Genomic DNA, 13,536 nt, shown 5'->3' with positions numbered 1-13,536 from the left:
GAAGTTCAAATCTACGATCCACGCATGTGTTCCTTTCACTCACGAGCGAGAAAAGATTTGGGGCAATTTCGAACAGGAGTTGAAATGCGCTTCAGTGAAGCGATACTTCCGCCGGTAAATGTGTTTGTTTACCCCCCCGTTCCTGGAAAGCATCCTTCTTTCACTCAGCGACATTAATGTTTTTTTTTCGTTTCGTTGCATCAGAACTTCTATCAAAGAAATCATGTGCACATCTATCATTCACTTAACGAATCCTGCTGCGCAGCACGGGCTCACCGGCTGAGATGAGGGCCAGGATCGAAGACGGCGTCGTCCACTCGCCCTTTCCTGCTGTCGACATACCCTGCTGCTCGGTCTACGAGGCTGCCAAGGAGGCGCTTCTAAGGAATCCGAACAAACTGGCGCTGGTAAGTGCAGCCCGTGTGTTTGCACTAAACGCGAGTGAATACAGGCATAAGTAGGAGGGCGCACAGTGGCACTGGTCATTCGCACGAAACATGCTAAGTCATTGCCCCGCTGCTTGATCTGATAACGTCAACAACGTGCGATTCTCGGGAAAGAATTCGAACCTTGCGGATTACTAATGTATCTTAGTGGGCGGAGTGAGTCTTGAATATTAATACACGCCTTTCAGGCACGCATTACATGGTACAGGCGAGAAAAATCTCAAAAAGTGTCTTCGAGTGCGGAGAGCCTCCAAATTCAAAAAAAATTATCAAATTGCCCAAAACCTTTAGTATTCACGCACACTTACACGCTCGCGGAAATCCTGCCTCATTTTGCAGAAACAGACAGGTATGATCAATTAATTTTTTCTGTTTTATGAGAAGCTGTTTCCGCAAAGAAAAATTACCTGTGGTGCCCTTCAGTTATATTCCAACCCTTGAGAAAAGAACGAAACAGCACTTCTTAGCCGCGCAGTGCAATTTGGCGACAAAGTCTATCTCTATTTTGGGACTTACAAAAGCGATTATTTCTAGACAAAAAATGACCCTGTAATTTAATGCACAGAGTGTGCAGCCGGCGTCATAGACTTCCTTCGTGAAAAATTTGCTAAAGTGGCATGCGCAAACTTTGATGTCGTGTCGTAAGGCGACACTGATGCGAAAATTTGTTATGTTCATTACGTTTCGTCAATTTTTCTGCATGCTACGGTGGATTTTCAGGTGGCTACAAGCGCTGAGGTGTTCGCGCCCTTCCCGGCAGGGGCGTCTGGATCCTATGCGAAGATTTTAAGCGGGTAGAAGTAACCAAGCGAAGGTTATCTGATTGGTGGCTAAAATTAAGACAAGAGTAAAATTTCACAAGTCATGGATAGGTGGCTTCAACTACCGCCCGATTTAAAGGGTTCAGCCTTATCGATCCTTCCATCCGTCCGTCCGTTCATCCGTCCTTCTAGATTCTTAGACAACCCAACATTGTTCGACACCATTGGCGACGCAGCGCGTAGGTATACGTTGCCTCGCAATAACCAGTGAAAAGAGCGCTGCTGATAATTACGACCAATGTGACGATTAGAACTGCCGAGTTCTATTCGCTATCGCCGTCACCGACATCATTTCCTTTCATCTAAAGGCACAGAGTCTCTCTTTGCGCCGAAGAATTTTTCTTTCATCCTGCTAGTCGTCACAGCGACGGGACGCGATTCTAACGCATATTATCACGTGGTGGTGATGATAACCAGTTCTGACGCGTTTAGAATGCAACCATTTAAGTGATCGATGCCCATGAAAGCAGCGGATAGATAGCGTATATAGTGTCTCGCATACTCTCACTGCCGACAGTCTGGCTGCATCTCTTGACCTCACCGTATTTAAACCATGATGCAGAAATTACAGGGAAATTCACCTGCATAGATGCAAATCGATCTGGGCCATCTAGGATTAGTGGAACAAGTCGCTTTGCGCCAACGTAAGCGATCGAGTTAAGAAGATGAGCAGAAGTATAGCTAGGGATCGAAGTGAAGGAATCCCAGCACGAGGCGCTAGGCTCCCGACGCAGATAACGAGAGGAACGCGTGGTGTACCTGTCAATGACTGCATACATCAGACGAAAATGGCGGTTCAAGCCGTTTCGTATCTCCCTCAGTCTTGCCGCGTAGTGGCAACCGCGCGCGGCACCGCGGCCTGAGTGACGTAACGCGAGGCTCCTTCTGCTGTGCGCCGCATGGCGGTTCACCGGTGAACAAGGCGCAAGCTCGGCTGCTACTGGGAAGCGGGTAACCTCGCAGGAACTCAACATGAGAAAGGCGTCGAGTAGTGTAGCAGACCGTTCTTAATTGTAGAAAAAAAAAACAGCGCAAAGGACGGAGACACAGAACAGGAACACAGCACGACACTCGACTATCGACCTGCTATGTTATGACACTGGACTGTCGCTGGGCTATGTTCCTGTTCTGTGTCTCCGTCCTTTGCACTGGTTTTCTTTCTACAATCATGTACCGACTCGCCCAGCTCTCCACTCTGCTGGACCGTTCTTAAGCTTCCAGCTCGCGGGAGTCCGGCACGTTGTAACTGCCCCGAAACCACATCTTCGGAGTGCCGCAGATCACCTGAAGCGTCCACTGACACTGGATAAGGCTTTGTTTTTTTTTATTTTTATCCGGTGTTCGTGAGCAACCATGCCTTCGTAATCATACTGTCGTGCAGCTTCGTACTGTTTGTAGGCCTACGCTCTAAGCCACCGGTGCTCGGCTTTATCATGTGTTTGTGACACGCGATGCGACCAGATTTATCACCAATGGTCGCAGCCACACGCGACTGCTTGCACAGCGTTCCAGAACCTTGTAATCTCTTTAGGTGCCTTATCTCAAAACTTCCTTGCCAGTTTTAAATTGAGAGCAGCCGAGAGCGGCACCGACTCTGTTCGACGACCGCCGAAGAACGTTGCTACCACCACTGCTTTGTAATTCAATTACTCGTGGGCACAGGTCAGCCCAATAAACAATTCCTTTTAAAAACCTTTTTTTCCTGTCTTCCTGACTGCCGTCATCACTACTTGACATTGATAGTGTTTTTCGGTGCTAACGGAGTGGCTAAAATCACATTCATGATAGGCGACATTTTAACCAGCATTGTAGAACAGTTACATTGCTTCATAGACAGCTTATTTGTTTCAATACTGCTAATTTACACAGGAATAACCTGCGTTCAAAGGCGCGGAAAAAATCGAAGACAGGGCGTCCATTCAAGAGAAGCAAAGTAGGATGGCATTACAATCAGCGATTAGAAAGGGAGGAATCTGGACCTATTATTACCGCTCTGGTAGCAAGAGCAGGCAAGCAATCAATTTGCCGACCCTTTCGAAATTTCTGGAGCGCCCAGGCAAATGCTCGTCGGGGCTGCATGTAACATCAGGACTGGCTTGATCCTGATCCAGTCCTCGTTACCAGCTTTGAACTGAATTAAGGACAATGATTTTTTGAAGCTTGAAGAAAAAATGCTGGAAATGTAGGGTAAGCATGCGTTCCGCCCTGAAGCCACTTATGCTTCTCATCTTTCGCAGTGCTTATCTGCACCGTAATATGCGCGCTGTTACTACGTGTGTTCTGCTAATAGTCGTATCTTAGTCTCGCCGTTGGCTGCGTCGCGCCTCTTTGTTCCAACACCCGACTTTGTGACTAGCTGTATCGCACAATCTATGCTGGCTTGTACTTATGAATTATGAATCGCGTCCTACCCGCGTGCTAGGACGGGACTTCTGCCGAGCTTAAGTAACAAGCATCTATCTGGCAACCGACCATCCAGAACACAAGGTACAAGGACGCTGTGTATCATTTCACTGCAGTCAGCAGCTGTGAGCGTTTCCTTTATCTTGGAGTGTGGCTTCAGCCGTTGGTGTGTCATTGCAGTTGAGACATGAACGTATCGGCGTCTTCTGGAAGTGACTTCCAACGCGAACTACGGTTCACATCTCAAGAATGTAATCAAGAAACTAATATCTCTATCTTTTCAAGCAAGGAGCTTCAGCGTCTTTCCAAGAATCTTGCTTTCTTAGAAATGGCTGAAGAATGAAATTCGTAGCACGTTCAGCATAGTCGTGCGGGAAAATAGTCCTAGGAACGAATAAATTTCGCACCGAAAGTACGTGTTTGTAAAAGGTGCGATATGTCGCTTTAAGCCTGAATTCGTATTGATTTTGTCAAATCAAAAAGAAAAAAAATGGCGATCATGACAAAACGATTATGATCATAATTTCGTGATGATTGCACGACCGTAATGATCACGAAGGCATTTAAAAGAATCTGTATTGTTTTAGGCAAAAAATGTGCTTTAGGCTGAACGCCATGATCGCCGGTGATTGTTCTCCCGCACTGCCGCTACACTGCATGACACCGTCACGCCGGTTCATAAAAGGCACGCGTCGGAAATTGTGCGCTCTGGTCTTCAAGTGGCCGCTGAAAGCTGCAGAAAAAAAATCTTCCTTCCTGATTAAGTGAATATAAGAGTTTAATCCAAGTATAGGCTTTCGGGCTTGTTCTGCGGGGTCGGCTATCACTATATCGAACGCTGTTGGGATTCAGGTAGCAGCATCCCATCGCTGCCACCAGTTGTTGGGATTCAGGTAGCTTGACTGGGCCGGAGAAGAGACGAAGACGATCGGAGGAATAAAACTTAGAAAACTTTATACAAAGACTATTTACATAATGTACAAGTATAGGGCAACTGAGAGTGCCTCTCAGTAAAGAGAGCTTCTTAGCAGTCGGGAGTCTCCCAGCAAAGGGTATCTCTCAAGAAGGGGGACTCTCCTCCGGTACCAAACCAGCAGCTCCTTAAATACTCTTCGTATTCCCCAGATCCCTAGCTGGGGAATACAGTTCGATGAATGATGTCCAATCACACGATGGCACTGATGGTACCACCCACGGCAGGGTGGTCCTGATGTTCTCTCGCAGCTTGGTCGAGGAAAAGGGAACAGGACCCGGCCACGTTTCGGTCCACGCGGCCTCCAGGTGGGCGCGCACTTGGGTCCGGACTGCGCCCATGTGGAACCGGAAGGCTCCTGCGTGACACAGGAATGCGGGATGTCTCCCAGCAGGGGTTGAAAGATCTTGTACTGATGACCGGAACGCGGAACCTCTGTCGAAGGCGCGGCACTCGGGCAATTGTTGAACCCCAGCGTGACTGAAGAGGGCAACACTGATCTTGTACTTCGTCGTCTGATGACCTGTTCGAACACGTGAGGACGCTATTATCGTCGCTGCACCCGATGGCCTGTTCGAACAGGTGGGGACGCTATTATCGTCGCTGCACCCGATGGCCTGTTCGAACACGTGGGGATGCTATTATCGTCGCGACACCCGATGGCATGTTCGAACACGTGGGGATGCTATTATCGTCGCTGCACCCGATGGCCTGTTCGAACACGTGGGGACGCTATTATCGTCGCTGCACCCGATGGTCTGTTCGAACACGTGGGGACGCTATTATCGTCGCTGCACCCGATGGTCTGTTCGAACACGTGGGGATGCTATTATCGTCGCGACACCCGATGGCATGTTCGAACACGTGGGGACGCTATTATCGTCGCTGCACCCGATGGCCCGTTCGAACACGTGGGGATGCTATTATCGTCGCTGCACCCGATGGCCTGTTCGAACACGTGGGGATGCTATTATCGTCGCTGCACCCGATGGCCTGTTCGAACACGTGGGGATGCTATTATTGTCGCTGCACCCGATGGCCTGTTCGAACACGTGGGGATGCTATTATCGTCGCGACACCCGATGGCATGTTCGAACACGTGGGGACGCTATTATCGTCGCTGCACCCGATGGCCCGTTCGAACACGTGGGGATGCTATTATCGTCGCTGCACCCGATGGCATGTTCGAACACGTGGGGACGCTATTATCGTCGCTGCACCCGATGACCTGTTCGAACACGTGGGGACGCTATTATCGTCGCTGCACCCGATGGCCCGTTCGAACACGTGGGGATGCTATTATCGTCGCTGCACCCGATGGCCTGTTCGAACACGTGGGGATGCTATTATCGTCGCTGCACCCGATGACCTGTTCGAACACGTGGGGATGCTATTATCGTCGTTGCACCCGATGGCCTGTTCGAACACGTGGGGATGCTATTATCGTCGCTGCACCCGATGGCCTGTTCGAACACGTGGGGACGCTATTATCGTCGCTGCACCCGATGGCCCGTTCGAACACGTGGGGATGCTATTATCGTCGCTGCACCCGATGGCCTGTTCGAACACGTGGGGACGCTATTATCGTCGCTGCACCCGATGGCCTGTTCGAACACGTGGGGATGCTATTATCGTCGCTGCACCCGATGGTCTGTTCGAACACGTGGGGATGCTATTATCGTCGCGACACCCGATGGCATGTTCGAACACGTGGGGACGCTATTATCGTCGCTGCACCCGATGGCCCGTTCGAACACGTGGGGATGCTATTATCGTCGCTGCACCCGATGGCCTGTTCGAACACGTGGGGATGCTATTATCGTCGCTGCACCCGATGGCCTGTTCGAACACGTGGGGATGCTATTATCGTCGCTGCACCCGATGGCCCGTTCGAACACGTGGGGATGCTATTATCGTCGCTGCACCCGATGGCCCGTTCGAACACGTGGGGATGCTATTATCGTCGCTGCACCCGATGGCCCGTTCGAACACGTGGGGACGCTATTATCGTCGCTGCACCCGATGGCCTGTTCGAACACGTGGGGACGCTATTATCGTCGCTGCACCCGATGGCCTGTTCGAACACGTGGGGACGCTATTATCGTCGCTGCACCCGATGGCCCGTTCGAACACGTGGGGATGCTATTATCGTCGCTGCACCCGATGGCCTGTTCGAACACGTGGGGACGCTATTATCGTCGCTGCACCCGATGGCCTGTTCGAACACGTGGGGATGCTATTATCGTCGCTGCACCCGATGGCCCGTTCGAACACGTGGGGACGCTATTATCGTCGCTGCACCCGATGGCCTGTTCGAACACGTGGGGACGCTATTATCGTCGCTGCACCCGATGGCCTGTTCGAACACGTGGGGACGCTATTATCGTCGCTGCACCCGATGGCCCGTTCGAACACGTGGGGATGCTATTATCGTCGCTGCACCCGATGGCCTGTTCGAACACGTGGGGACGCTATTATCGTCGCTGCACCCGATGGCCTGTTCGAACACGTGGGGACGCTATTATCGTCGCTGCACCTGATGACCTGTTCGAACACGTAGGGATGCTATTATCGTCGCTGCACCCGATGACATGTTCGAACACGTGGGGACGCTATTATCGTCGCTGCACTCGATGACCTGTTCGAACACGTGGGGACGCTATTATCGTCGCTGCACCCGATGGCATGTTCGAACACGTGGGGACGCTATTATCGTCGCTGCACCCGATGGCCTGTTCGAACACGTGGGGACGCTATTATCGTCGCTGCACCCGATGGTCTGTTCGAACACGTGGGGACGCTATTATCGTCGCTGCACCCGATGGCCCGTTCGAACACGTGGGGATGCTATTATGGTCGCTATTAAGGTTTCTTCCAGAGGGCTCATTCACCTTCGCGGTGGTTTTCAAGGAATCCTTCCCATGTCCAGATTCGCCGAACTCAACAGCAAGAAGGGAGCGCGAGCACAACAACGCAGGTGCCGTCTTCGTGCCTTTCTATAGCAAAACTAATATTTATCGACCGGTGTTAGTGATACATTTACGTTTAGTGTTGGGGCGCCAACTTTCATGGGAACTGTGCGGCAGCTGTGAACTGATAGTATGCAGGCTCTGTTTAAGCAATAAAAGGTGGCGTCAGCCAGCAGAAAAACTAGAAATCGAGGGAATTCGCCTGGACTAACGGAGAGCATGTCTTTTTAATCAACCAGTGCAGCAAACATGAAAAAGCAAATAGAAGAAGGCATTTTGTACTAACGCTCTGTGAGCACACAGAACTATATATTTACTGTTATTCGCATTATTGCAAGGTCGTGAAAACTGAGCTTGTTTTAGTTTCATACGCGAGTATGAAGACAGGATGAAGCTGACAGCTTTACTTTCCACAGATTCAAGACGGATTTTAATGTAGTGCTGCTTGGAGTCCATGTTACCGAGGGATATTCGAAAGCTAAACTGATGAGAGAAGTCTACGCGTTAAAAGGCAGCTGAAGGGGTTGTAGAATTCGTGAAAGACAGGTGAGCGCAAAATGGCAACACGGACGAGTAAGGGAAAGGACGGGCGCTGCACTTTCAACAGGATTTATTCAAGGAAGAGCGTTTATATAGCCTCTGCCCTTATCCATGCTCTTAATCGCCGTTGAAAAACATTCACCTTGATGGATATCTGTGAAAGGGGGATGTTTGTCAACTGCGATTAAGAGGATGGATAAGGGCAAAGGCTATATAAACACTCTTCCTTGAATAAATCCTGTTGAAAGTGCAGCGCTCGTCCTGCTTGTTCCATTACTCGTCCGTGTTGCCTTTTTGCGCTCTCATGTCTTTCATGAATACGTGCCAACAAGCCCAGTTGCAACTACTTCTTAGCCGTGTTGCAGAATCCGATGAGTTTAAAGGGGCCGAATGTGTGAAACTTGCTGATAAAGTATGCGAAGTATTTTGTGCTACCATTTGAAATAGTTGTGCAATCGCCGAATACAGCCTCGTAGGAGGTCAGACAGCTCTGCAGTGCACAGTGACAGGCAAAGGTCTTAATGATAACGTCATATCAGGCGGCACTTCGTTTCTAGCGAGGAAATGGTCGTGGCACGGAAGGAAACCAGCGTCACCGAAAGTGAAGCGCACGAAGCATTTTTTGGCGGCATGAGGCGACGCACGGCAGCATATAGGTGAAGGTAAAGTCTCTTCATGAGCTTGTCTAAAAAAAGCTAAGTACCGAAAACGTTTTCGGCGCCACCGACGTACACTATTGGACAGCGCCCACTTGCGGTTGGGAAATGGTGCCGTTCCGCCATGTTCTTAAGTTTTCTGGCTGCATATTTCGACAGCGCTTGCACGCTACGTTTCCTGTTTGTATAGTTGTGGCGGCGATGGACATTCAGCGGAGGTTACTTTTTATATTGGTCGCTGTTTGCTGGAAGTCACTTTACTTTTTCGGGCGCTTTTTTGTGCCCGCAGCAGCAGCCGAAGTGCCGGCCTGTTGCACCTTCGGGTGCTCAACCCAGTCAGGAAAAGGGCTGGCGTTGTTTTCAGTGCCGCTTGCTAAGAACGATAGTGTACGACAGAAAGCTACCCTCCATTCCCAACCTGATCGCTCTCTAAAAAGAGGGCGGAACGATGAAGATTTTTTTTTCAAAAAAGAAAAGTGTAATTCCCAAAATTTCATGTCATTCCCAGCAAAGCTGAAGAACAACAAGCTAGACTGATTTCCCCATTCTTGGTAGCAAAGTGCCTGACCGATACCTTGGCGTTTGGGTACAAAGTATCAAAAATGGCTAGTGGCGACTTACTGCTCGAAATACGTGACACCGTCCAGCACTCGAAACTTGCAAACATTGTATCGATAGGGGATATTCCTGTCTCCATCACGTCACACCGATCTTTCAACAAAGTCCGAGGCGTTATATCAGAAATTGATTTTGTTCACCTCTCTGAAAAAGAAATGCTTGAAGGCCTTGCCGACCAAGATGTCATAAATGTTCAGCGGATAAAGATCCGGAAGGATAACAAGGAAATAGGTACGAAACACATGATCCTCAATTTCAACACCAGCACAGTACCTGAAAGTATTGAAGTCGGGTACCTGAAAGTAAATGTAAGGCCATATATACCCAACCCACGCAGATGTTTCAATTGCCAGTGGTTCGGCCATGGCTCACAGAGTTGTCGCGGCCGCAAAACTTGCGCGAAATGCTCCTCGAAGGACCACCAATCAGATGAATATGTTGCTGCCCCGCGGTGCACAAATTGTGAGGGAGACCATGCTGCATACTCCAGGGCTTGTCCGTACTGGAAAAAAGAAAAAATAATTACTCTGAAAACCACTGAAAACATTTCTTTCAAGGAAGCGAGAAGGCGATGCGATGAAACAAACCGATTCGCCTTCACTGCGAAAACAACCTTCGCCGATGTGGTGCGTGGGTGCGGCGCATCACACAAGGCTTCGGCACCTGTCCAGGCCGCACGCAGTGGGCCTATGGCAGGGTCATCCGCGCCTCCTGGTGGAGTAGCTGATACTACTCCGCCGACCCCACAGCAGGCTGTGCAGACCCCCGGATCAGCGGGCCTCAAGACCTCTTTCCACAGGTCGAGGTCTAACTCAAAAGTCAGCGTGCATCCTGCACGGTCGTCCAGCGCCTCTGCTGAGGCGATGGACACGACCCAGGGCAGCCCCGTGCCGTCCACATCGGACGGACGACGGAGATCTTTGGATCGCTAAAAAAAATGTGAGGCTCCGACTCAAGGGGCCAAATCAAAGTTAACCTAATTTTATCTGCACAGACGCACACAGCATTAAGATGGCTTTCATAATACAATGGAACTGTAGAAGCCTCGTAAATAACTATACCGACACAAAAGACATTTTAAACACAATTTCTCCTATTGCTTTATGTGTGCAGGAAACCAATCTAGGGCCTCAGCACACAAAGGCGCTAAAGAAGCATACTGTCTTCCGCAGTGACCGAGAGGGGCCGAGCAGACTCTCGGGAGACGTAGGCACCATTGTGCAACCTGGCGTAGCAGCTAGCAAGATCAAACTCAAAACTAGGTTCGAAGCCGTAGCAGCCACCGTGGTTGGTCAAAAACCATTACAATTTGTAGCGTACATCTTCAACCACATCTCGAAGTAAGACAGCATGAATTAAAGAGTTTTTTTACAACAGTTACTGGAGCCGTACTTGATAGTTGGCGATTTTAATGCACACTCTTTCTTCTGGGGCAGTGAGAAAACCGATAGCAGAGGTCAAGTTATTGAGGATTTTATACTATCTAACAATATTTGTTTATCGAACACCGGTAGACCTAATTATTGCTCCCCTAGTTCAGGAAAAAATGAGTGTTTTAGATTTACCTTTTAGCTCTCCTTCAGTTTTTAACGATTTTAAATGGAATGTCTTAGACAACCAGTACGGAAGCGAGCATCTCCCTGTTAAAATCTGCCTGTCATCCCCACCATCAGTCACCCAGATAAAACCACGATTTTGGAAGCTCAATTTAGCAGACTGGCAGCAGTTTAGAATAGCAGCCACGTTAGAAAATATTACGTTAGAAAATCTTAATGTAAATGAAATAAATGAAAGTTCACGAATTGCACTCTTTCTGCCGCACGCTTGGCTATCCCCCAATCTTCAGGAATGGTACAACGCAAGCATAAAATGTGGTGGACACGAGATTGCAAAGAAGGAAAAAAACAACAAAATAAAGCTTGGGGAATATTTTGCCGATACCCCACACAGGAGAACCTTATAAACTTTAAAAAAGCAAGAGCAAAAGCGCAGTACATACGTCGAAATGCCGAAAAATCATCCTGGAAGCATTGCATTTCCTCGATAAACAGCCAAATCTCTTTAAAAAAATGTGGGAGGCAGTACACAAAATGGATGGTCGCCACTCTCCATTCACAGTTCCTCTTCTGACCACCCCTGGTGTACAGACAAATATAAAAGAACAAGCAGACATATTAGCTGAACATTTTTCCACTGTATCTAGATCCTCTAACTATACAGAATCATTTTTAAAATATAAGAACACAGCCGAAAAAGAAAGACTGCCGATAAAAAGCAGTGCTCACGAAGCATATTATAGCCCATTTACACTACAAGAAATTAACAGTGTACTTTCTTCGTGTAAACAGACTGCACCAGGACCAGATGTAGTCCATTACGAAATGCTTGCCCACTTGTTCGAACATGCTGTAGACTCGCTTCTGAAATTTTTTAACAAAATATGGTTATCAGGAGAGATTCCAGAGGCATGGAAAAAAGCAATTATTGTACCATTGTTGAAGCCGGGAAAAGTACCTACCTCCCCTGGCAATTACAGACCAATAGCCCTAAAAGGCGTACTTGCCAAATCCTTCGAAGGCGTCCTTAACATTAGATTAATGTTTATATTACAATCCCGTGATCTTCTTGACATCCATTAGTATGGGTTTAAAAAGATGTGCTCTACAACCGACCGTCTAGTCCGCCTAGAGAACACAGTCCGAGAAGCATTTAAACACAATCCAAGCGGGGGAAGCGCCAAAAGCTAAAGAGAAAGCTAAAGAAGAAGATTGGCGAAATCACCAGGCAAGCAGAGGAGTATGCAACGCAGCTAGCAAGACAATTGTGGCAGCAGTTTAGTACCTCGCTGAATGGCACCCTCAGCACGGCTAGAACGTGGCAGAGCCTCAGAACACTCATGGATCCGAGCAAAAGCAAGGCGGAAAGCAGCAAATCCATCCAAAGGCTAATTCATCGGTACGAATGTACAGAAGAACAGCTGCTTCAGGCAGTACGAGAGAAATGCTACGCGAAGGACCAGGTAGACGGCTACCAAGGCGACTACCAGGGCGAAGAAAACCCAACCACGGACAGACCTATCACAAGAGAATAGGTCGTCGAGGCCATAATGGCAACAACGAAAAATACGGCAGCAGGGGCGGACAAGATTCATAACTCGTTAATCCGAAATTTAAGCGACGAAGCAATCAGCCAACTCACCCTATACCTAAACAAACAATGGGAAGAAGGGACGGTCCCAGCGGAGTGGAAACACGTCGCAGTCGTCATGATCCCCAAGCCCGGCAAGAAACTCCAAATTGAAAACCTCAGACCGATCTCGCTAACATCATGCCTAGGCAAGCTGTACGAGAGAATAGTTACCCGACGAATACAAACGCGTCTAGAAGACGGAGAATGGTACCCCAACACCATGTTCAGATTCAGGGCCAATTTATCAACCCAAGACATCTTGCTACATCTAAAAGAAGAGGTGAAGTCGAGAGTTGGACGAAAACTCGTCTGGTCGGGGACGATCATAATAAAACTTAAAAGGAGGACGCCGACCAAAAGTAAAAAACAAAAAAAAACAACAAAATGACGTTTCGGCTAACGTACGGGAGCCTTGTTCACAATAAGAAGGATTAGAAAGTGCATCAGGATTAAATACGTTTGAAAAGAGGGCGCAGGGAGCGTGCGTATACAGGAGTTAGAGTTCCAGTGTTGCGATTGAGGGTGCGATTAGTCGTTTGAATGAATAATCATTCGAGGTGAAGGCGACGGTACAGATTCTTTTCAGTTGCCAGCACGTGTGCCCTACCCCAGTCAATATCGTGGCCAGTTGATACGGAGTGTTCGGCGATAGCATTAGAGTTCACTTTTTTGTTTTTAACGTCATTACAATGTTCTTTTAGGCGTCTATTAAAATCACCAGTCTCGCCGATGTAGACGCTGTCACAATCAAAGCAGGGGACGCTGTAAACAATGCCAGGGTACTTTTCTTTGGGGAGAACGTCTTTGACGTTAACCAGCGCATGCCGAAGTTTCCTTGTGGGGACATGGGCAACGTGAACTTGGAATGTGCGCAGAATACGCGCCAAGTCTTCGCTTATTCCAGGTGTGTAGGGAACAGCG

General features: G+C 48.7%; 1 protein-coding gene across 1 annotated transcript in view; it reads left to right on the top strand.

The window, feature by feature from the left end:
• LOC144099422 (uncharacterized) overlaps positions 1-13,536 on the top strand; it is an 89,876-nt gene that overhangs the window by 9,094 nt on the left and 67,246 nt on the right. The window contains exon 3 of the mRNA XM_077632716.1: positions 266-407. Coding sequence (XP_077488842.1) covers positions 285-407 — 123 coding nt within the window. The 5' untranslated portion in view covers positions 266-284. The remainder of the gene's footprint in view (positions 1-265; positions 408-13,536) is intronic.

This window comes from Amblyomma americanum, chromosome 7 (genome assembly GCF_052857255.1).
Source record: "Amblyomma americanum isolate KBUSLIRL-KWMA chromosome 7, ASM5285725v1, whole genome shotgun sequence".
NCBI classification, from domain to species: domain Eukaryota; kingdom Metazoa; phylum Arthropoda; class Arachnida; order Ixodida; family Ixodidae; genus Amblyomma; species Amblyomma americanum.
This window is presented reverse-complemented; position numbering and strand designations above follow the sequence as displayed.